Source organism: Amaranthus tricolor, chromosome 1 (assembly GCF_026212465.1).
Source record: "Amaranthus tricolor cultivar Red isolate AtriRed21 chromosome 1, ASM2621246v1, whole genome shotgun sequence".
In the NCBI taxonomy this organism is placed as follows: Eukaryota; Viridiplantae; Streptophyta; class Magnoliopsida; order Caryophyllales; family Amaranthaceae; genus Amaranthus; species Amaranthus tricolor.
Genome location: NC_080047.1, coordinates 41,335,779 through 41,359,035, shown reverse-complemented (window position 1 = coordinate 41,359,035; position 23,257 = coordinate 41,335,779). Strand labels below are relative to the sequence as shown.

General features: G+C 31.5%; 2 protein-coding genes across 6 annotated transcripts; one reads left to right on the top strand and one right to left on the bottom strand.

The window, feature by feature from the left end:
* Positions 1–5,041: 5,041 nt before the first annotated feature.
* LOC130822380 (target of rapamycin complex subunit LST8-like) lies at positions 5,042–11,226 on the bottom strand. 4 transcript variants are annotated; one of them, XM_057687657.1, is made up of 10 exons: positions 10,815–11,226; positions 10,085–10,186; positions 9,886–9,998; positions 9,739–9,808; positions 9,123–9,200; positions 7,221–7,352; positions 7,047–7,141; positions 6,714–6,796; positions 6,548–6,607; positions 5,042–5,335 (listed from the first exon to the last, which is right to left on the bottom strand). In XM_057687657.1, exons 1-10 carry the CDS (start codon positions 10,920–10,922, stop codon positions 5,214–5,216), a joined length of 963 nt encoding a protein of 320 aa, XP_057543640.1. In that variant the 5' UTR covers positions 10,923–11,226; the 3' UTR covers positions 5,042–5,213. The 4 variants fall into 4 exon arrangements, with proteins under 4 accessions (XP_057543640.1, XP_057543639.1, XP_057543641.1 ...); XM_057687656.1 differs by having other exon boundaries at positions 5,042–5,751; positions 7,221–7,337; XM_057687658.1 differs by having other exon boundaries at positions 7,221–7,337.
* Positions 11,227–13,325: 2,099 nt separating this feature from the next.
* On the top strand, positions 13,326–19,095 carry LOC130820637 (carboxyl-terminal-processing peptidase 3, chloroplastic). Of its 2 annotated transcripts, XM_057686092.1 has the most exons (12): positions 13,326–13,916; positions 14,993–15,074; positions 15,176–15,306; positions 15,432–15,518; positions 16,239–16,317; positions 16,549–16,637; positions 16,716–16,751; positions 17,369–17,488; positions 17,602–17,688; positions 17,764–17,913; positions 18,384–18,491; positions 18,615–19,095. In XM_057686092.1, exons 1-12 carry the CDS (start codon positions 13,536–13,538, stop codon positions 18,861–18,863), a joined length of 1,599 nt encoding a protein of 532 aa, XP_057542075.1. In that variant the 5' UTR covers positions 13,326–13,535; the 3' UTR covers positions 18,864–19,095. The 2 variants fall into 2 exon arrangements, with proteins under 2 accessions (XP_057542075.1, XP_057542082.1); XM_057686099.1 differs by lacking the exon at positions 18,384–18,491.
* Positions 19,096–23,257: the final 4,162 nt, after the last annotated feature.

Here is a 23,257-nt window from a genome sequence, read left to right as displayed (position 1 = left end):
TGTAAAATTGTGAGTTTACCCTTTCAAATATCCATTAAAGACAAGAAATCGACACTCTATAAAATGGCTCATTTCTTTATTTTGTCTTGGACCCTTAAAACATAGGAACAAACTATATTGGACCCTATGTTAGGCCTTCCAAGGTAATATTTTGTATACAAATTCTTTTGAGAGATGGTTTCTTTAAAAGACTATCCCTAATTTGATCCGCCCATCATCATCTTTTAGGTTAATTAAGTTTTAATGGGTTGAGCCTCAAAGACGTCTCTCCAAAGGACGGTATACATTAATATAATGTCATCTTGTTGTGTTTTAGATATACTTCTCCATTTCAATTTACTTACAACGTTTGCTTTTTCACGCAATTCAATGCACTAATTCAATTCTTAATATTTCTGGTTATGTATAATAAAAAATTATCAAAATTTGATATTAATAATCTTTGCAATGAGACGAATCAAACAAAATCTCACTTGCCTATGTTTTAACTTATAAATTAAAAACTAATCATAAATTAAAAGTAATAAATAAATAATACTAAATTTTATAATGTTACCGCTAATATGAAATGAAGGAAGTATTTTCTAAGAGGTCACATGTAAGTATGTCCTATGACCAAAATTTGGTTTTAACTAGTACAGATCACTGGAACTTGTAGCAGTTCACTAGATCGGAATAGACTAGAAGTTCATGCAGTGTTAAAGAAAAATTGCTATATCTATTTATTATGTTGTTTATCCATGTAAGGACGTAACGACGATTGATGATTAATTGATAAATAATTAAATATAATTTTATAGGTGTTTGGTAAATAATAAATGTATACATTACAATAAATTTAACTTTTTGTTATATTGAATGTAGTGACATTAAAAAATATCACTGATTTATATTTTTTTAGTGTATAATTATTAGTTTTTATTTTAAGTTCCACTATAAAGTGATTTAGCGACACTTTATTTGGTCTTTAGTGGCGTATGTAATTGTTACTATAATCTATAGTGGCATTTGTGAGAAATATCACTAAATGCTTTATATATACTATTAGAAATTTAAACTAGCGACATTTAAATTAAATATCGCTAAATATATCCCACTAAAAGCAAATTATATTGTAGTGATATTATTTTTATTATATCTTTAATACTAATATAAATAAGTAGGTAACTGGATGGGTAAACAAAGTTTTTTAAAAAGTTATTATGGAAAAAAGGTTAATTCAATGGTTTGGACTTACGAGAATTGGGATGGAGGGAAATGCATAAAAAAAAAAAAAAAGGAGGAAGTGAAGAGCTAGCGCCTAGCAAGAAGAGAATAATTTGTTTACTACATTTGACTGAAATTTAGTGGTTAGCCTGCATCCTACAAGCATATTAACCTACCAATTTACTCTCTCTACTTAAATATATCGAAATGGTTTTATTATTTTTATTTCTATATAATATATAATTATTGTAATTTATAGAGATGGTTTTACAGGAATTAAGAAATATAAAATCCTTGTGAATAAAGTAATAATAAGATATAATTAATTATTTTTAATATTAATTTTAATTGTACTTGAAAAATGTGTAGAGTCCAAATGAATAAAATAAAATGAAAATAAATATATGTAAATATAATAATTTTAAAAATAAGGATTAAATATGATTAAAATAATGAGATGAAAATAAAAATAATTTTTGTGAAAATAATAATAAATAAGACCGTCTAAACTAATAAATGAAAACATTATTTAAGAACTAAAAAGTAATAAGCTACTACCGACTTGATGACTTGATTAGGAGATAGTGAACAATTTACCATTTGATTTGCTTAAGATGTGTTGGTCTATTTTGGTGCTTTGCCCTTCATTATTTTGTGAATAAATTAATTTATTCATTTCTTTGTTTCTCTCAATTTAGCGTGAATTTTACTGAAATATGTTATTTTAGTAAATTTTTATTCCACCATTAATTTGCCACTAATGAACATTTTAGAAAAACAAAGCTTTGTTAATTTATTGAAACCTTCATTAATATATTGCGATTTATGACCATATTATAAAGTTTTTGAGTTTATCGTTACCAATATTGTGACTGAAATCGTATTTTTACATTATACTTATATGGATATGTTTTTTCATATTCATACTTATCTAGTATCCATCGATATTATATTGATTCATGTTTCGGTTATGTTTCGGTTGAGATGAATATTTTGCGAAACTCATATTTAATAATCATTCCTGAATATTTTAGTTTTAAGTGAATGAGAGTAAAATACAAAATACTTATATTTTTCTTTTTCAAAGTAATAATAGGTAAAAATAAACTAATACTTCCTTGGATAGACCAAGATTTCAACTCAAGTTGTATAAGAGTACTATACACTAATAAAGTTGGAATGCTTATAAGATGACACTTAATACAAAGACCCACATAATAACTAGACATACTCCAACAAACTAATCTTATAGGAGTAAACTTTAATGCTATAACTACAAGTCTACAAGAAGGTATTTCATGAAAAAGACATTACTGCCTTTTCTCTAACTTTATATTGAAGCCTTTTTATGAGACGATTTAAAAAATTTATTTATATTTTCATATTATCTATTAGATAGATAATTTTCTATCTATAAAATATATCTCTCGGTACAATTGCCTTATATAATAATTAGCATATATTCTTTAAGTTTGCTTATTATTCTCACATGTTTTTCCCTAATTTAATTTTAACATTGGTTAATGATATTTTATTTAATATTTTTTGATAAAATAATATTTTTACTAATTTATCCTACCATTATATTCAGAAATTTCATGTTATCGATGTGAACATTTTGTACGGAAACATTATAGAATTCCTAAAAGTTGGGTTAAGTTAGGAAATTAAGAAACTAAAATCCAATGCAAAATGTTAGGCGTGAGGAAGAAGATAAGAAAATAAGGGGCAATGCGTGAAGTTTATGCTCCCAAAAACATAGAAAACAGTGAAAGTGGTAATTTAGGCTTTGAACAGAGTAAAAGGTAAGGCACAAGAATGCACTAAACCATACTTTAGGATTCATCTTAGCTAAATCCAAACTAGAATAAGTCCAGTAAATATATTTGAATAAATGGAATATACATGGATATTAAAACCCGATTCCGTTGTTGAGTTAGCAATATATGACTAAAAAATTCTTGGCGTAGCAACATGGACCTGATACTAATCTCGACATCTCGCAAATCAAAATCTGATTTTGTTGTTGAGTTTGCAACATATGATAAAAGAGCAATTACAGAGCGACTGAGAGAGTAGCACTTAGTAGTAGCAATATGGGCCAAATACTTGCTAATCTCCCAAACCAAGAAACCAAACACTGAATTAAAGAATAAAGAATAGGAGCTACAAGTATTTGATTCTATTGCAGGCTATTAGTATTTTAGAAGCTTGTCAAGGACCACACTTGGGAGATTTTAAGAGTCAAATTATCTATCAAATTACAAAAAATTATTAATATTAACTTTTTATAATATTTATTTTAAATAGGGTGAAATCGACCTACAAAATCAAGAATATTAGGATTTAAACGTAGAGTTAAAGTACTTATCTATCCTCTTTGAGTAAGTTTAAATAAAATGGTAATAAATAAAGAGAGATAATGAATTGTGTGGATGCAATTAAAAAGAGTTAAAATGTATGAATGAGATTAAAAGAAAATGATAGGACCATTATCAAAAAAATAGATTTAATGCAAATTAAATGGAACTAACCAAAATAGAAAATGATGCAAATTCAATGGGACGGAGAGAGTAATTTGTGGAAAAAAACTCTAAGTACACTATTCATTTTAGGGTCAGTTATCAATTTAACTTTTAACAATGTTCATCAATCACTCTTAACATGTATTTTATTCTTAATCTATACATTATAACATAGCTAGTCAAGTGGAATCTTGTTTAGTTCATTTCAATGCAAAGATCATTAACATCAACTTTTTACAATTTTTAACTATACACAATTAGAGATATTAATAATAGAATTATTACATTGAAAAATACACCCAAATAAATGAAACTAACGAATAGGAGAGAGTATCTACTATCTACGAAAAGTAAATTGGTAGACATTATATATATATATATATATATATATATATATATATATATATATATATATATATATATATATATATATATATATATATATATATATATATATATATATATATATATATATATATATATCACTTAGTCGAATAAATGGATATTCACTTAGTCGAATAAATGGTATAGCCAATTTCAGGCTTTTAGTTGTACATGTAGTAGTTATTGGGATGCGTTCCACAAACGATAGTTAGTAACTAATTTAAATTTCTCCATTTAATTTGATAATAAAATATAAAATATGAGAATAGTAATGAAAAATCAGTGTAATTTCAGTTGGAAAATCTTGACAAGTTTGTGATTCTACTTACTTTACATCAATCATCTTATTTCTACACAAAATTCATTCTAATACATTACTATTTGAAAATATGATTAGGCACTAATAATAAAACATTTATGAACAAGATTTTTTTTTATAATCAAAATTTCATTACCATGAAAATAACAAAAGGAACTATTTTTGTTTTTTTATTTAATAGGCTCAATATCATATTGCACTATATATTTTGAAACAAAAATCCCTCCAAGAAACTGCATTAAAAAGAAAATAGAGCTACTCTTATGAGTAACCGTCTTCGGCTGAGACTGTCCCATACAAAATTTCGTGAAGAAAATGTAGTAAATAGAACTACAGAAGGCACAAGCAAACAAGAAAACAGGTGGGTATACATATTTTTATACTTCCTCTTCAAGGTTCAACCTGGACATGATTAACCAGTCCAAAGAGCCTTTTAGAGCCCAATCAAAAATGGAACTGTCACTTACTAATATGCAACACTCTTCCTAGCTTTTGTCAATCTTGGCTTTGGTTTTTAGCCGAAGCCAGGATTTTGAATTTGAGGGGCCACATAATCGATGTACTAGCAAAATAATTTAGACGAGTGATCATCACACTACAACATAAATTTAAAAAAACAATTTAAATTTTAAAAGAATTTCAACACATGACAAAACTATGATAGTACAAGCACATTGGCATATTACGAATTTATGTACAAATCTCAACCGAATGCATCAATAAAGATTAAGGGTTTTACTTGAAATGAAAAGGGAAACCGAGTGTAAGAGGGTCAGTCCTCAAGAAGATACTTCAGCTCCGTCATTGAGAGCACAGCAAACAACGGCTTTGTTATGCTTATATGTTTGGATTACTTCACCGTTTGACATCGACCACAGCTTTGCTGATCCATCCGAAGAAGCTACCACAATCAAAGTGCACATTAGCATTCTCTTACAAATTTACATGAGGGTTGTTTCAAACCACCGCACTAGTTCCTACTTAAAGGATAGGTTTGAGAGTAATTTCACCAACCACAATAGTCAATATTAGTCGAGAGCTCATATTGCACGTTAGCGATTGATCGTTTATTTGAAAAGACAATAGAGTGTTTAATCAAAGGGTTTATTGACGGTTCTATGCTCTTGATATCGGCAGAATGCTAGACACATGCTGACATGCAACCGCTCTAAGTTTTTTCTCTTGACATCTGCATTATTTCTCCTCTTTCACACATGAGTTTTCCCACTTCTTCAAAATGAACACACTTAAACAAATCAAGGTAGTCTGCATATACGTCCCACGTCGAACAATGGCGCAGTGGTAGTCTTGGGCGTGCTGTTGCATAAAAAGGAGGAAGAGAAGAGAGAAGAGAAAAATAGAACGTCCGGTAAATGTCAAGACACTAGAGTGTAGCATACTACTAATATAACCTTCATTATATACCTCATAGTATTGAGAATTAATTTAAAAAAAATAAACCATCAAAGGTCAAGATGCAGTTTAGCTTGATGTACCAACGGATATGTTTACAGTTAACCATTATCGAGTATAGTGGTTGTCACAAACCCAACTATAAAATTACCCTAGGTTAAAATATTGATCTCTATAAGCTTCGGCATTTTCAAATATCCTTCATGGGCTATTATGAGAGGTTGGGATCTATGTTACTTGGACTCGGGTGCTGATGTCGGATACTGGTACGTGCCCAAGTGTCAGATACGTCTAAATATTCAATTTTACGCCTAAAATGAATTGTCTAAGTGTCATACCAATGTCCGAGCATCAAGGATCAGACACGGGTATGTTTAGTATAACTTAAGTTGGGATATCATCTAGCATAATTTCCTTTGTTACAGGTATAACGGAATAGTGCGGGGTGATAAAAGTAAGATAAAGAGTTGGGACTTGAATGAAGAGGAAAAATTGGAATAAAAATAAGTTTGTCTGCAATCCTGATTTCCGTCTAGATCTAGCAAAATTTCAAGGACCTCAAATATTTTTCCACATCATCATTTCCATTTTGATAGTTACAGTAAAAAGCATAGGTATGGCAATAGTAACTTTTAAGTTCCACGACATAAAATTTGTTTGGACAAATTACAAAAGCCATGTGGAGGATAATACAACTAACCTGTAACAAGATAGGCACCGTCTACAGAAAAAACACAGTCCCATACCCAGCGTTCGTGCCCTGGAAAGAATTGCCCACAGCCATCGTAAATACGCATAAATAATGTTAAGGCTATGCAGTATGCCGCCAATAAAATGAAGAAGGTACATGAAGGTAGTTAATTTACCAGTTAAAGTTTTCTCTAAGGTGAAACGGTTGTCCACATTCCATATCTTGATAGTATGATCAGATGATGCAGTTGCCAAATATCTTAAAGAAACAAAAATTACTCGGCATTACAAAAACTGTGCAATTTAATTAACTAATTAACACAGATTGCGCATGCTAAATTTTCCCTCTGAAACACGAGACAAGTAGCGGAATGAAGATAATCAGAAGTCAGAACACTCTACAACAACAAAATAGTATTGCCGGTAAGCTACAAGCCTACCGTGCTCAAGATGCATTATCTTAAACTGACGAATGTGTAAAAGAACAAAAGCTTCTCAGAAACACAAACCTATGTGGTTCACAATATTCTGGTGAAAGAAGGCACTTAAGGATGTATCCTTTGTGCGCTTGAAGTCTATGAAGCGGCTCAAAATTTGTCATTGTCTGCAGTAGCAGATATTCCGAAGTTACCACACATTTAAATTTTATAACCCCAGATTAATTATATATTCCAATTGTTTACCTGTGTCTCGCTTAACAAACGCCAAACAAAGCAAGTTCCATTATTATTTGCAGCAACTACCAAGGTTCCGTCATACATTACCGTCAAAGACCTCACAGCTGTATCAACCTCTGGAACCTGAGCACAAATATTCTGTTTGATAGCAGCATTAAATTGTCATAATCACTTAGCCTACGGTCTATGTTACCCGGAGTCTTAATTTTGCTTCATGTACCCGTGTCTGATCTTTTATGCTCGGACATTGGTATGGCACTTTAGACACTTCATTTTAGGCGTAAAATTTCATAATTAGACATATCCGACACTTGAACACGTATCAGTATCCCAAAACCGTACCCGAGTCCAAGTAACATAGGCTATGGAAATAAACAAATGTCAAATAAGTGATTATAGGACACTAAACTAATACTTAATATACAGGTAACCAGGCCAATAAAGAGCATTATCAATTCTCACCAACTCATCAGTGGATTTAAAAATCTTTGGATTGTAAAGATGGGTAATGGTGTGCAGCTATAAAAAAGCCGGAAACAGATTGCACAAAAATTAGCAACGCTAGAAATGTCCCAAAGATAAGGAGGATCAAAGCATTAGTAGATCACGTTTGACACTATCTTTTCGCTTAAAATATGAGTTACATTTTGGCTACGAAAAGATAGTATCGGACCTCAGTAAAATGAAAACCTATTTTCTTTTGTTGCAACCCAAAAAGCTTTCACGTATACCTCTCACCCCAAGCAATTAAGGGTGGACAAGGTGGACTCATGGTCATCACTAATATGATACTATGAAAGAGATTAAATTAACTTATACTTGATACAAGAGCAAATGGGCAAATTACTATATTTTGGAGTAAATCTTAATAGATTTTGGATACGGCTAATTTTACAGTGAAGATAATGTTTGGGGTATTTTATGGGTTAAAAGGTGCAGGGTGCTTCAGAATATTTTTTTCAACATTAAGGATTGCTAAAGGGCTTCGTTACTACTATCTTCTGTTTCTATTTAATAACTACACTTACCCCAAAAAGCTCTTACATTGAACCGAATAGGCAACCACCATTTCCTTAAAGACCAACTAACCACTTTATGGCCAATCATCTTCCAATAATTATAATGTTATCCTATAATTATAATAAGACAAAAACTGCATATTCATATTTAATCCACCAAAACTCTAAAACTCTTCTTTGCATAAGATCAAAGAAGAAAAGGATGCCATTAATCATTATACTAAGAAAAAATTCCAACGAGTCACATAGCTTCCATTTCCTTCCTTTATGTTCCCCATTTACATTCTTTTCCCTTCTCCTTGTCTATAAGGAAGAGAAGCATAAAGAATTAGAATAGGAAGAAAATAACTAGTATCATAGAAAGTTAATGATAGCCTTTAATTTCATTTTATATGTAACCAAAAGTTGAGCAAAAGGACAACTTGCTCAAGAGGAAGGGGATCATACACAGCAAAACCATGTAGATTAGGATATATGCTCACAAAACTAGGGATAAGAAACATTCATCAAGATACATTTCCAAGAAAGAAGAAATATTCATCGAGAGGCTTTAAGGGTTCTGGGGAGATAGAACCCCCATGGTAACCCACATGGTTTAAGATTCTAAAGCAAATAGCCCAACCAACCAATGGAATAAATTCAGCTTCATTCCCATCCATTCCAAACAGCAAAACAAAATACTTCATTACAAAAATGAAAGTAGGAACACTACTTCACTAAGTTCAAGTCAAATACACAAATTCTAAACTTAGAGTCTACACAGTAAAATGAGACTTTCCAACAACTTTCTTCAATAACCAACCACCAGCAATTATGTGATTTTTTTTTTAAACTCTAATACAAAATAAAGTAATTAATAGAGACGTTACATTAGTAGTTTTAAACATACCAATTCACAGCTACACGAATTAGCTGTCAAATCCCAAACTCGAATATTGCCATTCTGGTCTCCTGATATTAGTTCAGTCTGCAAATCCACAAATTTTTATAAGAACAGATGGAATTACAAAATATACAAATGTTGAACAGATTGACTTTCGAGTTGCGACCGTCCATCTATAAGGAAGTGGTGTAATTGAACAGATTGAATTACAAAATATACAAGGTCACACCACCACCACCACCCCCCCCCCCCCCCCCCCCCCCCTCTAAGTAAAAACAAATGTTCACAACTGAAAGAATATAAATATTGCAGAATTTTGGGAAAAGGTCCAGGAATCCATTTGAGCAGAAAAACTGTAATAAAAGGTGCCGCAGCGATAAATTTTTTTTCCTCAAGTTACAATCAATATATAATATAGGACCAAAAGGAAATAGCAATATCCATTATCTAAGAAGATATCCATAGTTCACATAAGTAAAGGCAAAAGTGTAAAAAAGAACACATTTTGTGTCTAAAGAAATACCGTAATTCTCAACCATCACAGAATGCTCCAAGCATACAAAATAATGATGGATACAACATAAAAAAAGCAGAAGTATTATCAAAGTACCCTAAAACAAACCTGATTTGGGTGCAGGACAACGGTGTTAACTGCAGCACGGCTTTCATATTCTCTTTGACAACCTGGAGCTCTGAATTCAAAAAACAGTCTTTACTCGTTCAAAACATAGGTTCATGATAACACAAATGCATGTATTAGCATTACTACCTAAGGTCCCATATCTTCACAGTGCCATCCTCTGAACCAGAATACATCCAATTTCCGTCAGATGGAAACCCAACTGCCATTACATTATTTGTATGTGAATCATAACTCATCACCTGTCACATTGATGACAAAACAGAACTCAAGATCATCAATTGGACCAACAAACACCTTTGATTAACCCTCAAATCAAGTATATTACCGGTTGAGGGCTACTCGAATTGATATCAAACAATCGAATGTGAGGGTTCCCAGCTGCTGCCAAATATCGCTTATCCGGGGTTATTTCGAGCCTATTAACTTGCTGTTTCAAAACCAAAGATCACAGCTTTAAACCAAAACACATCCTAACATTTTTGCTACCAATTCTCACTAATGTCTGAAATCAACACAGCAAAGTACCAACTAGAAAGATTCAGAAATATGATTCAGATTTCAGGGTTAATATCAGTAATAAAAATGCCATTTAAATACCAAAGAAGATCACATTTTTACTACAAACCCATATACCAACATGTACTTATCCAGCACAAGTACACCTAAAACCAAAGATCAAAGCTTCAAAACACAATACATCCCAATATATATTCAACAAACACATATACACAAATATGCCAAAAAGACAAATTATTGCTACAAAATCTCAATAATGCCTGAAATTGCAGTATAAGAACCATATTTGTATTAACTTGCAGTATAAAAACCATTAATCAAACTTTTACAACTAACCCATATTCCAACAAGTGTTTATACAACATAATACACATAAAATACAGCTTTTTGTCACCAATTCTCAACAATGCCGAATTATAAGCCAATGACACAGCAGTAACAGTTAAAAATCCAAATAAATTTAACAAAAAAGACTAAACTAGGAAAATTAGCAGCAATAAAAACAAATGTAAATCTGATGAATGCTAAAAAGGACATACAGAATCTGGGTATTGCACATTACGATAGCATTTGCCAGTTTGAGCCTCCCAAAATCGAATAATATGGTCATAGCTTGCCGTTGCTAGAATCACCTTGGGTTGACTCATCTTTGATCACCCTTTTTTTTCCTTTTGTGGGGGAGTTATTTCTATTCAAAATAGATGAAATTGGCAAATACCCAATTCATTCCCCGACGAAAAATATTCGATACCCATTTTTCAAAATAAAAATTGAACTTCGATTGTAGAAAAATATACTCACAGAAAGGAAGAAAGACGAGGATTGAATAGGGTTTTGAAGAGGTTTGTTTGTCAATTGGGGGAAGATGGCATTGACCTTTCACAATCACAAAGATTAAATTTTAAAGATTTGTGTCGAAGGATACTAAGGAAATTCATTCTTAATTCGTTAATTGTATGTTTGCCGGCTTGAAATTCATTTTCAAATATTGAATTGGGTTAAATATTATGTTTGGCAAATCTTAAATTTGAAAATGTAAAATTGAGCTAATTCCATAGAATTGTAATAACAATGTGAAATATGGTCAAGTATCAAAATTTACAAATTCCAAATATATAAGTGTCATTTATAATTCATGAATTTGAATATCAAAATCTAATTTCCTTATTTTCAAATGAATTCTATGTTGTCAAATACTACCTAAGTGTATTGAAAAAATGTCAAAATGTAAAATTTAGAGTGTAAAGAGCAATATTGGAAGAAAACTAAAAAATAATATCACTACATAATTTAAAAACAACAAATTTTCTATGAGACAGTTGTATATGTGCGATCATTTATAGGTCTAACTTATAGTTTTAAAGTTGTCATTTTAAAGCTTGAATTAGACATTTTGAACCTTGAAATAGGCATGTTTTGGATTTAACTAACTTTAAACCATTGGAATAGACATTTTAACTTTTAAGTCTTAAAATGGATATTTTGTCGTTAGAGTTGGTAAGTAATATATAAAATTAAGCGTTTGAGTAGGATTTTAAGAGTTTGATTTGACATTTAAGTGGTGGAATTGTGTTTAAGGATTGAAGTCATTAGCTAAAAAATTAAATTAAGTTTCCGGACAAGGAAAATTGAGGCTTGAAGTAGAGGTTTTAAGTGTTAAATTTAGTCTTTTAAGCCTTAAAATAGGTATTTTAAAACTTGAATTCGACAAATATAAATTATTTTATCACATACATGAGACGGACTATATAAGTTTTTATGATTTAAAAAATAATAACAAATAATAAGCGAGTTATATATATACTATAATTGTGGGCTTTATGAGATGAGGGTATAGAGTTAATAAGGCTACATAACACGAACATATAAAAAAAAAAAAGATTTTGTTAATAAAAATTCTTAAAATAAGTGTTTGAATAAAATAATTTTTAAAATACGTGTCTTTCATTCGAATTTGAGGTAAGTCATTGTCCGTTGTTACTAACATTATGAAATTATTGAACTGAGTTAAAAGTCAGCTCAATAATGGCCCATTGTTACTAACAATAGACAATTATCGAGTTGACTTTTGACTCAATTTATTAATCCCAACAATCAGCTCAATAATGGCTCATTGTTAGTAACATTCAATGGACCATTATTGAGTTGAGTTTTGACTCAATTTAGTAATTGTCTGCTATTAATAACATCAAGCCATTTTTAAACCAAATCAAGTCAATAATAGCCCATTGTTACTAACAATGTGCGATTGTTGATCTGACTTTGACTTAGTTTAGAATTGGTTTGTTGTTAGTTGTTACTAATAGAGCACCATTCCATACCTTAGACTTGGGGTTAAAGTCTCTTATTTTGAAAATTATTTTGCAGACGCTTACTTTATAATTTTTATACTTATTTTTTTATTTTTTCACAAAATATGAGTTTAGGAAAAATCATGAATTTAAATCTAGCAGTATATGGGTCATATAACATCCAACAAGAGAATTATCTTGAAATTTTAATTTCCATTTCTTTTTGAGTAGCTATTTGGGTGGCATAATTTAGTTGAGTCTCCATTAATTGAGATATTAATTGAAATGTAATGGAGAGTATATTACTTAATCTAATGGTTTGCTTGACGGAGAAAAATAGAGGAAATTTTAAGATTTTATTTTTTATTCTAAAATAGATGTAAATCTTAGTATTGTTAATAGGAAAAAGTAATGGAGAGGATTCTAATACAATTTAACCAAGTATAGAAACGACAAATTTGTTAAAATTTCAAATTCCTACAAAAAGTAAGATTTTAATCACCAAGGGAAGAGTATGAAAATGTAAATTTCTATATCAAGTGTCATTAAACATAACGACTTAGAATCGAATTTTGTATCAATTGAAATAAGTATTGTCTTTCTCCAAAAAGGTCTTTATGTCGATTATCACTTCAACTTATCTTATTTGAGATGTCTTAGAGACGAATAAATATAATTAGCCAACTACTCTGATTCATCACTTTTAACATTATAAGATTACTTTAACACTAAATCTACATGACTCACTCCAACACACAGATCATTTCATTTAAGAATTTGTGCCATGTGATTGATTAGATTAAGTTGAGTGAGATTCTTGACAACGCAAACTAATTTATCACCACAAAAGCACATAGACACAGATTAACAGAGAAAGATTCATGTGGGCCCCTTTACTTTAGAATCAACCACCATTAACCTCAAAACATTAAACACCATTTGAACAGTCAAGACATTAAACACCATTTAATGCAAACTTCCAACCCAAATCCTACCCATAATTTCCCAACAATGTCTTCCATTTCTCTTAATTACAATGAAAAATATCTCTTTAAACCCACTTTCTTTCCTGGATCATCTTGCAATTTAACAAGTTTAAACCAAAAATACAGAGTTCAAATTCTCTGTAAATCGTCTTGTTCAAATTCACGAATATGCAGAATTAATAAAATTAGAAATTCATCTGGGTTGAAATCCCAGAATTTGGTGGAGTATTCGGGTCGAATAGGGAAATGGGTATTCAATTTTATAGCAGCGGCAGTTGCAGTTTCTTCTATTTGTTTTGATTTTGATTCTCCAGCTTTTGCAGAGTCTCTTACTATTGCTTTTCCAGTTTCTCGTTCTTTGGAGGTTACGTTTTATATTCCTTTCTTTTCAATTTCAGATCATTTAACTCTTTATTTAAGTTCAAGCAAGTGTTTGTTCTATTTGATTTTTTCACCTGACTTGAAATTGACCAGATAACCAAAATAAATACCTCTAGTTGATCATATAGTATATATGCATGCAAGTAATTTAAATCAGTTATCATAGATGGGTGAGTTGTATTTGAATACACATATAAGTTCTTGAAAAGGAATTGCTTATTAGTAACATGAGGTTTAATTGATTAATCTTCGAATTGATGAAGTATATAAGATATTTACAGCCCGTTTGGTTACATGTACTAATTGGTAGCAATGAGAACGATCTATAGTGTAAATTTTCATGATATGTATCATGTTATTCTCATGTTAATGAAAGTTTGATCATAAAAACTTTTTTAGTTCAAAATTTTTCATTACTACCTAATACCACATGTTTAAATGGTAATACATTGGAATGAATTTTGTGAAGAAATTGAGATTGCTGAAGAAGAATAAGCATGACCATTAAATTTGCGAAGAAATATTCCTACCAAAATCAAACTAACTTTCTGTTACAATTCTCACTATTTAATACCGAGTTCCAAATGGACTGTTAGGGTTTTGAAGTATTCATCCCTTAGGCTCGACTTTATGTCTAGAAACCGACTCAATTAAAAGTTTAACTAATGGTCGAAGCCATATTATATCAACAATGACATGTTATTGTTAGGGGTTTGAACCCTTTTATTCAATCTGTTTGGTTTTTGGTACAAAATGATAGTAATGAGAATAATTAGTAATGTAAATTTTCATGAAATATACCATGTTGTAATGAAACTTTGATCATGAAAAAGTTTTTTGTTCATAATTTCTCACTTTCCAAATGAAAATGTATTGAATTACTTGTGGAAATGAAATGAGATGATTGAAGTACAACAAGCACAACTGATGCAGCTTCACTTAATGGAAAGGACTTTCATAGAATGTTTTAAACTTTATAAGAGAATTTCTTTGTACAACAATTAGTTCTGGCTAAAAAGTTATTTGGTCTTGACTTTGTGTGAGAATTTATTTTTATAGGTAAACAGAGCCCAAAGGACCTTAATCGAGGCTTGGGGTTTGATCCGAGAATCCTTCATTGACCCCAGTTTCAACCATCAAGGTATGTGATCTAAACTTATGTTTATTCATCCTGCATAGTCCATTTATTAATCTTTAAGAAGCCGATTTATTGTTTTCTTTTGGGATGATTGTGAATATAAGACTGGGATTTGAAGCTGCAACAAACAATGGTAGAAATGTTCCCTCTCAAGTCTGCAGATGCAGCTTACAACAAAATCAGTGGGATGGTCTCTAGCTTGGGAGACCCTTTTACCAGAATAATCAGTCCTAAGGTATTACGTGCTCCTAATTCTCAAATGTTTATATCATACATTTTTTCTGACCGTTATGCTGCACTATTCATAACATTTTATATTGCATTGCGATGTGTAAATGTACGTGGTAATTGTTTCAAAAGGACTACAAGAACTTCAGAATTGGTAGTGATGGAAACTTGCAAGGTGTTGGGTTGTTTGTCAATGTGGAACCAACTACAGGACATTTGGTAAGCACTAGAACTAAAGTTCCCAGTTTCGCTGAATTTCGTGGGCTAAATTTCCTTGTGAACGTGTTGAAATAGGTTGGACTTATTGTGAATTTCAACATATTATCGGTAAACACAAGGGGCACACACTCCATAAGCCAAAGAGATACCATCCCAAAACCATATGGCAATCAGACGAAGGGCTCTAATGACTTATAAAGTGTGTACACCATCTTTAATTCTTCGATGTGGGAGTAATCAATTAGGGTAGGAACATCATTCTTATCGGACCTACCATTTTAATTATTTATTGAATCATTGGCTCTGATACCACTTTAAATTTGGTTGGACTTATTGTGAATGCCAACATATTATTAGGAAACACAAGGTGCACACACTTCATAAATCAGGAAAATATATACCATCCCGAAACCACATAGTCATGGGAGAAGGGATCCAATGACTTATAAAGTGAACACCATTTTAATTCATCGATGTGGGATAAACCATCCTAACACCCCTCACATGTAAAAAAACTAGTAATTTTGTCTAATTTGAAGTAGCTTTTGTCGCTTGCTGTTGGACAAGTTATAAGTAGCATCTTCCCGTGGAAGAGAATAGGCATTTACATGTTTAAGGAGTACTGCTGCTGAAACTATGCTTTTTAGGTGATTTGTAAAAAATTTACTGTGGTCATTCAAAAGCTATGTGCACCAATTAGGCTTAATGTCGTTATTGCAGGTTGTTGTATCTTGCGTTGATGATAGCCCAGCTGCGCGGGCTGGTATACGTGAAGGAGATGAGTTAGTTGAGATCAACGGTGTGTAATTTATCAACTTCTACTAGCCAAGTCCTGTTCAATCGAGTATATGGCTAGTTTGTTTTGAAAAGTTGCTTGAAAATCTATGTAACAAGCTATCGATTTCTTGATTAATAAGTGTTTCTCTCGGCTCTTGCAATTTGTAGTATTCCACATAATAAACTGTGACATCTAAATTTATCGTATCTCCATTATCAATAAATTGACTCCAACGGTGTTTCGGATATTCAGGAGAAAGGGTTGATGGAATTAGTAGTGAGACAGCAGCACAGAAGCTCCGAGGGCGTGCTGGAACAACCGTCAGAGTGAAAGTTCACAGCGTACTAACTCTGCCTGAGCTCTGTAAATCACAGTACAACTCGTGTGATGCCTTTCTAATTTGGTGCTTTTTATTGCAGCGAAGTGATACTCCGTTCAGTTTAAAATTCCGAGAGGTATATTTGTTTTCTTCGTTAACCGTTGCCAAAGGCATAGAATTTTCAAATACTATTAATCTATTGTCATATGTTCTATGAATTGCGCATCTGCTATGGATACTTTGATTTTAACTTAATATCATTGTTGGAGCAAAGAACTAGTCAAAATTTGCTAATGCATGTACCTATTATATTCAGCTCGTTTTGTATGAGACCAGCCCATATAATTAGCTCATTTCTCTAATTGATCACTTTAAACTTGTAAATGATGAGTTTAACGTGCTAAATATACATGCTTAGCTCAATGGAGATGGTCTCACCATGAGACCGTCTCATTCAAGAATTTGTGTATTATATTAGTTGAGTTATCATCTAACATGGCCTTGGCGTCTTGAAGGTTAACCGACCTCGGGAGTACATCAAGTTGTCACCAATATCAAGTGTTATATGAGACCGGCCAATATATTTAGCTCATTTCTCTAATTGATCACTTTAAACTTATAAATGATCCCTTTAACGCACTAAATATACATAGGTAAGTCCAATGGAGATTGTCTCACTATGACACCGTCTCATTTAAGAATGTGTATTATATTAGTTGAGTTATCATCTAACATGGCCTTGGCGTCTTGAAGGTTAACCTACCACGGGAGTTCATCAAACTGTCACCAATTTCAAGTGCTGTCATTCCGCATAAAAGTCCTGACGGGCATGTGTCGAGAACAGGTTATGTGAAACTATCAGTATTCTCCCAGGTAAATTTTCATTACATCTGGCCGAGGTTAAGAATGTGCTTCATTTCTAACAATAGTCTCCTTTTAGGTTTACTATCTTATAAAGTATGTTAAAAGTGTTTTGAAATTGACAGACTGCTGCTTCTGATATGGAAAGAGTGATACATCAGTTAGAAGATCAGGGTGTCCAATCCTACATATTGGACTTAAGGAACAACCCGGTAAGAACCATTTTCTAGATGGTGGTCTCGTGTTGATTATGATACCGCTAATTTCTATTGCCTGTCGCTTAATAGGGTGGGTTAGTGAAAGCAGGGCTTGATGTAGCTCAATTATGGCTTGACGGAGAGGAAACGCTTGTATACACAACCGATAGAGATAGACATATATTTCCGATCAACATGGTTGATGGACATGCGATTACACATGATCCTCTTGTAATCCTTGTAAGTTTGTATCTCTACTTAGGGGTATTTGGCAAATAGCTAATAGCTGATTACAGTTACTGATTTGACCAGCTAATTGTATTAACTGGTTTGACCAGCTGATTTTCAATCCTCTGTTATGAGCAGCTTGTTCTAAAACAACTTATGCATATCAATAAGTTGTTGTAACCAGCTAGGTTACCAAACATTACCATTGGCTGGTTTGACCACTCAACCCTCTATTTGTATCAAAATAAGCTAAAAGTTACTCAATAAACCATTTTTCCAAACACACCCTTAGTATTGGAAGAGAATCGCGCATTAGTTCAAACAGCCAACCCAATCATAATCATGAGCTTAGCTAGTTCGCGGTGATGTGGCCTAAAGACGGGTTTTCAAATTCAAGGAATTCCTTTTTAATCTTTACTAGTGAATTCCTTTTTAGTCTTTACTAGTATTCATCTTATATACTAAAGTATTCACCGATTTAGGTCAATGAGGGAAGTGCAAGTGCAAGCGAGATTCTAGCCGGTGCTCTGCATGATAATGGCCGTGCTATCCTTGTAGGACACACGACTTTCGGGAAAGGGAGAATACAAGTATGACCTAAAACATCATTTCTTTCGTTACAAGATCATTATACTAAAGAAGACTTTTTCGTTTCTTTGGCTAATAGATATTGGTTTTTGGTTGCTCAATAACTGTATGTTTATTCATTTCAGAGTGTGACAGAGCTGCGTGATGGATCAGCCTTGTTCGTAACAGTCGCTAAATATTTGTCCCCATTACGACATGAAATCGACAAAGTGGGCATTAAGCCTGATGTTCAATGCACCACTGATATGCTAAACACTCCAAAGCCATCTATGGTGAAGGATAAAAATGGAGGATCTGCACTGGAAGCAGATTCTTGCATAATGGTGGCAGAACATGAATTAGACATACAACAGTCAGAAGGAACTGCTTCCTGATTCCTGAATGTACCAAGAGGCAAAGCCAGGTCTTCCATGTGTAAATAGCTCCATCAAGTGAGTCCATCGACCATTATCATCATCAAACTCAGTGTATCCTGGTCTTATATTTTGCGGCTCCATGTAATATTCAAATGTATTAGCCATGTATATGTATTGTATAGTGAATGTACAAAACAAATTTGTTACTGGATTAATTTGATTTAAAATGATGTGCAAAAGATTTCTACAAGATGGGAGGAGACAAACCTTAAGTCATTGAGAGCAGTGTCAATGAACCAACTCAACCAAAAGCTTAAGTTGATGGTTGAGGTCCCAGTATATCTTATATACTCTAACACGCCCCCTCACACGAGAGCCCTTCAGGCTTGAAGTGTGGATGCGACACAGGTCCTCCTAATACCTGGCGTTGAATATTCCGTTTTAAATGAGGGGTGGTTGAGATTCGAACCCGTGACCTTTTGTTTTATTGGCTTCTGATACCATATCAATGAACCAATTCAACCAAAAACTTAAGCTGATGGTTGAAGCCCTATAATATGTTATATACTCTAACAAGCAGCAATCTAATTGTGCTTAAATATTTCCTTTGTCCTGTTTTGCTCCTAGTGTAAAATAGACAAAATTTAGTGAAAAAGAATAGATTGAAAAATAAGAAAAATAACAAGTGGGGGATAAAAATAAGTGGTTAATATGACAATAGAATATAGGTTTATGGATAAGATTCATGGAACCATTGTCAAAACAAAAATGCAAACGGAATAAGACGAATTAAAATGAAAAGTGATGTAAAATAAAAGAGACAAAGAAATATTATTTTAAGGAGCGTTGAAAGAAAATACTCTTTGAAAAAGTTGGTTGTATGTTAGTCCGAGGAAAATACAACTTTTAAAAGCCACCTTGTCGAGTTGTTTTCTTATATGATATATTGGTATCAGAGCCAATATGATGAACAACGTATAAATAGTGTTTAGTTGGTATATATAGTGTTTAGTTAGTATATGTATTATATTCACACTTCTAACCTCATAAGCTCATTTTGCAAGAAAAATTAATAAAGTTTATAATATACATTTGAAGTAAGCAACAATTGGACCAAAATACTCTAAATGAGTAGGATAGTAGAAATTCATATAATATTTGTTTTAAATATTTCCCATTGTAATTTTAGTTTTCCATCACTAATCTCCACATTACATTGACTACTCAAAGAGTAGGATTGTAGAAATTCCATAGATAATTTCTTTCAAATATTTTCCAAATGTAAAATCCCATTGTAATTTGTAATTATAGTTTTCCATCACAATGTTCCCATTATATTGACAACTCCTACATTAAAAATTCACAACAAAGAAAAACACCCAAAACATAAAAAACAAAATGAAGAATAAATAACTTTTATTCACTAAATATAAATATTATATATATGCATATAAAAATAATGAATGCTACATGTTGAATATTATCCCAACAATAATATCAACACATAGGAGTAGTACATAACTCTTACAACAATTAAAAAAAATAAGGACCAACAAAAAATCTCCCAATAATTGAATTTACAGCCTCAAAAACAAACAAGCCATAACAGAGAAAACAAAAACAATCGGAGAAACAGCCAGTGAAAACCCAGCTGAAGCCGGTGCCGGAGTCGGCGCCATTCCCATTCCCATCGGCATAGGAGCCATTCCCATTCCTGCCGGCGCCATTCCCATATTCATTCCACTCATTTGTGCATTCACGGCGACGGCTAAAACTACAACGACTGAGAACATAATAAGTGTGATTTTTGAACCCTCCATTTTTGTATAAAATTGCTTTAGTTTCTATTAGGGTTTAATGCTTCTACTCTAATGGCGGAATGTTGGGTGTATTTAAAGACGAATAATGAGAAGTGGGGACCAATTTAACGGTCGGTTATATTGTGTGCCACGTAGCAGTGAAAAAGATTTGGGCTGACGGCCCGTGATATTTTTATTTTTGAAACGACAACGGTTATGTGGTGAACGGTTATGCTGGCGGGATGCACGTGCTTAGACAGCAAATTTACAGGCATTGACTAATTATAATGTGACACGTGGATATGTGTGCTAGAAATGTAACGTCAGGATTTAAAGATGTTGTCGGCAGCTGGAATGGCCGTTTTTTTGTATGGCTTTTACAGCTAGTGTTTATACAACTTGTAGGCCCAATGGGGAGCCCAATTGAATGTGACTTCTAGAAAAATCTAAAGTATATTAATAAATACAATCACTCTATTCCCGTATTTGCTTTAGATGCGTTTGTCAAAATAATTATTTAAGCTTTAATATCTTTAATTGTATGTGACTAAAAGTTATAAAGTTGATATTAATAATTCTTATGTTTAGACGATTTAAATGAAATACTACTTGATTATGTTTTTAACTTTTAACTTATAAATTAAGAATAAAATAAAAGTATAAATTGAAGGTAAACTGTGAGAAGTGTCGAAAATCAAATAAGATAAAATTACTTAATTCTATTTTTATATTATTTATTCGTTTAAAGTATTTTCTTGTGACCCCTTATTAATTCAAATATGTTGTACAATAACAAATAAAAGTTTGAATGCAACTCTATAAGTACTGAATACAAGGTGGAATATTATTTTAGATCAACGGTGAGATTTTCAAGATTTCAATTTTCTTTTAGTGGCTCAAAGTAACAAATCAACATACCCACAACCACAATTTTTGTAAAAGATAAATGATATAGAAGTATTAATAAAAGGAAATTGACATAAAAAAGGAAAATGAATGAGCATTTCTCTTGTTTATAAAGCTTCTTTAGCATTGGTGAGTGAAAGGGTGAAGCTATTAGTAGGTAAAGATTGAATATGATTCAATCTAAAATCAAAGGAAAGATTGTCTAAAGTACTCTAACTTTTTCATGATTTTTTTACAATAATTTTATTTATTGATTAACCATGATTAATCCCAATTTGAGGGGTATTTGCCTAGAGTAAACTTGGGTAACTCGATAACCTGCTATAGTAGGTAATTCACCAAAAAATAAATTGAAAATTCATTTAAAATTAGAGAAAAATTTTGAAAAAATTTACATAAAAAAATTCTAAATAATAAAAAAAATCATAATTTTTTTAAAATTTTTTAACATTTTTTCGACATTTTATTATAATACATCTTTTTTTTAAAAAATAAAACTTATTATACCAAGTCATCCGGTTGACGCAGATATATGAAAATCGTGAATATGTTGGATTATTTAGGTTAATCAATAGGCTAATCAATAAGTGGGATCATCGTAGGAAAATCACGGTTAATTAATAGGTGGGAAAATACCCTTTAAAGTTGGAATTATTCATGATTAATCAATATGTGAGATTATTATAGGAAAATTATTAATAGGTTGAATTATTTTAAGTAATTTTTTTCAAAATTAAAATACATCTTTTTGTCATTTTGAAATAACACTAGTTGAGTCAAATGTAGTGAGAGTTTTTTGAATTGAATTGTTATTTTTAAAGGATATAGAGGGGTAAGTAAAAGGTAGAGTAAATGAGGTATTCAGCCCACAAAAATCATTTTAACTCTAGACATTCATGTTTGCAATTAAACGTCGTCATAATGCTCAAATTAAATACCAAGAAATTTTTTTCATCCTTACCTATACGTTTTTATAATATTAATTTAATATAGAAAGTTTTGGCCATCTTCATTTAAAATCATAGCATTTGCCTCCACCTAATAAGCCCCAAACTTTCTTTTTATATATATATATATATATATATATATATATATATATATATATATATATATATATATATATCACTACAAAGGGTTCTTTATTCTAATATATCCTTGGAGTTCACTTATTTGATTCATTATTTACTATATACTCCTTTCTCTATCTAAGTTTGCTATTAAGAAATTTCCACACAAGCCAATGAAAATGAAGAAAAGTAAGTATATTGTTTCAAGATTGTATGTAGGGTCACATCGTTCAGTAAATTAGTTATATATATTTTAAATATAAAGGTTATTATGTGAAGCATGGTATCAAAACAATCATAAGTATAAATATAAAGGAAAAAGTTTTAAAGGATTGATAGTAGTATTAAATTTACTGTAAATACAATTACTTAATTATTTCTTGTTTTCTTGATTTGGTTTGTTTTAGGATTATTTAACAAATCATCCTTGTAATTGTATATATATTACAGATTTTATAATTAAATTCTTCCACTCTCTATATGGTATCAGATTTCGATCCTCTTCCCGCGCTCCAATTGAATCTATCATCTTCATCTTTAATCCAATAAATCAGTCATCAAGAGTGTGTTGAATCCAGTAATCAATTACCATAGCAATTTCAAAGAGTGGCCTATTTTCAAGAGTAATCAATTTATATTT

What these genes read in the sequence shown, in the direction of transcription:
- LOC130822380 (XM_057687655.1), bottom strand. Translation starts at nt 10,922, where the DNA reads ATGAGTCAACCCAAGGTGATTCTAGCAACGGCAAGCTATGACCATATT. An exon ending in GTGAAGATATGGGACCTTAG is followed by an intron (nt 9,809 to 9,885) that starts GTAGTAATGCTA and finishes TTTTGAATTCAG; the next exon opens with AGCTCCAGGTTGTCAAAGAG. An exon ending in CTTAGAGAAAACTTTAACTG is followed by an intron (nt 6,608 to 6,713) that starts GTAAATTAACTA and finishes AATTCTTTCCAG; the next exon opens with GGCACGAACGCTGGGTATGG.
- LOC130820637 (XM_057686092.1), top strand. Translation starts at nt 13,536, where the DNA reads ATGCAAACTTCCAACCCAAATCCTACCCATAATTTCCCAACAATGTCT. An exon ending in AACCAACTACAGGACATTTG is followed by an intron (nt 15,519 to 16,238) that starts GTAAGCACTAGA and finishes TCGTTATTGCAG; the next exon opens with GTTGTTGTATCTTGCGTTGA. An exon ending in TGAGTTAGTTGAGATCAACG is followed by an intron (nt 16,318 to 16,548) that starts GTGTGTAATTTA and finishes TCGGATATTCAG; the next exon opens with GAGAAAGGGTTGATGGAATT.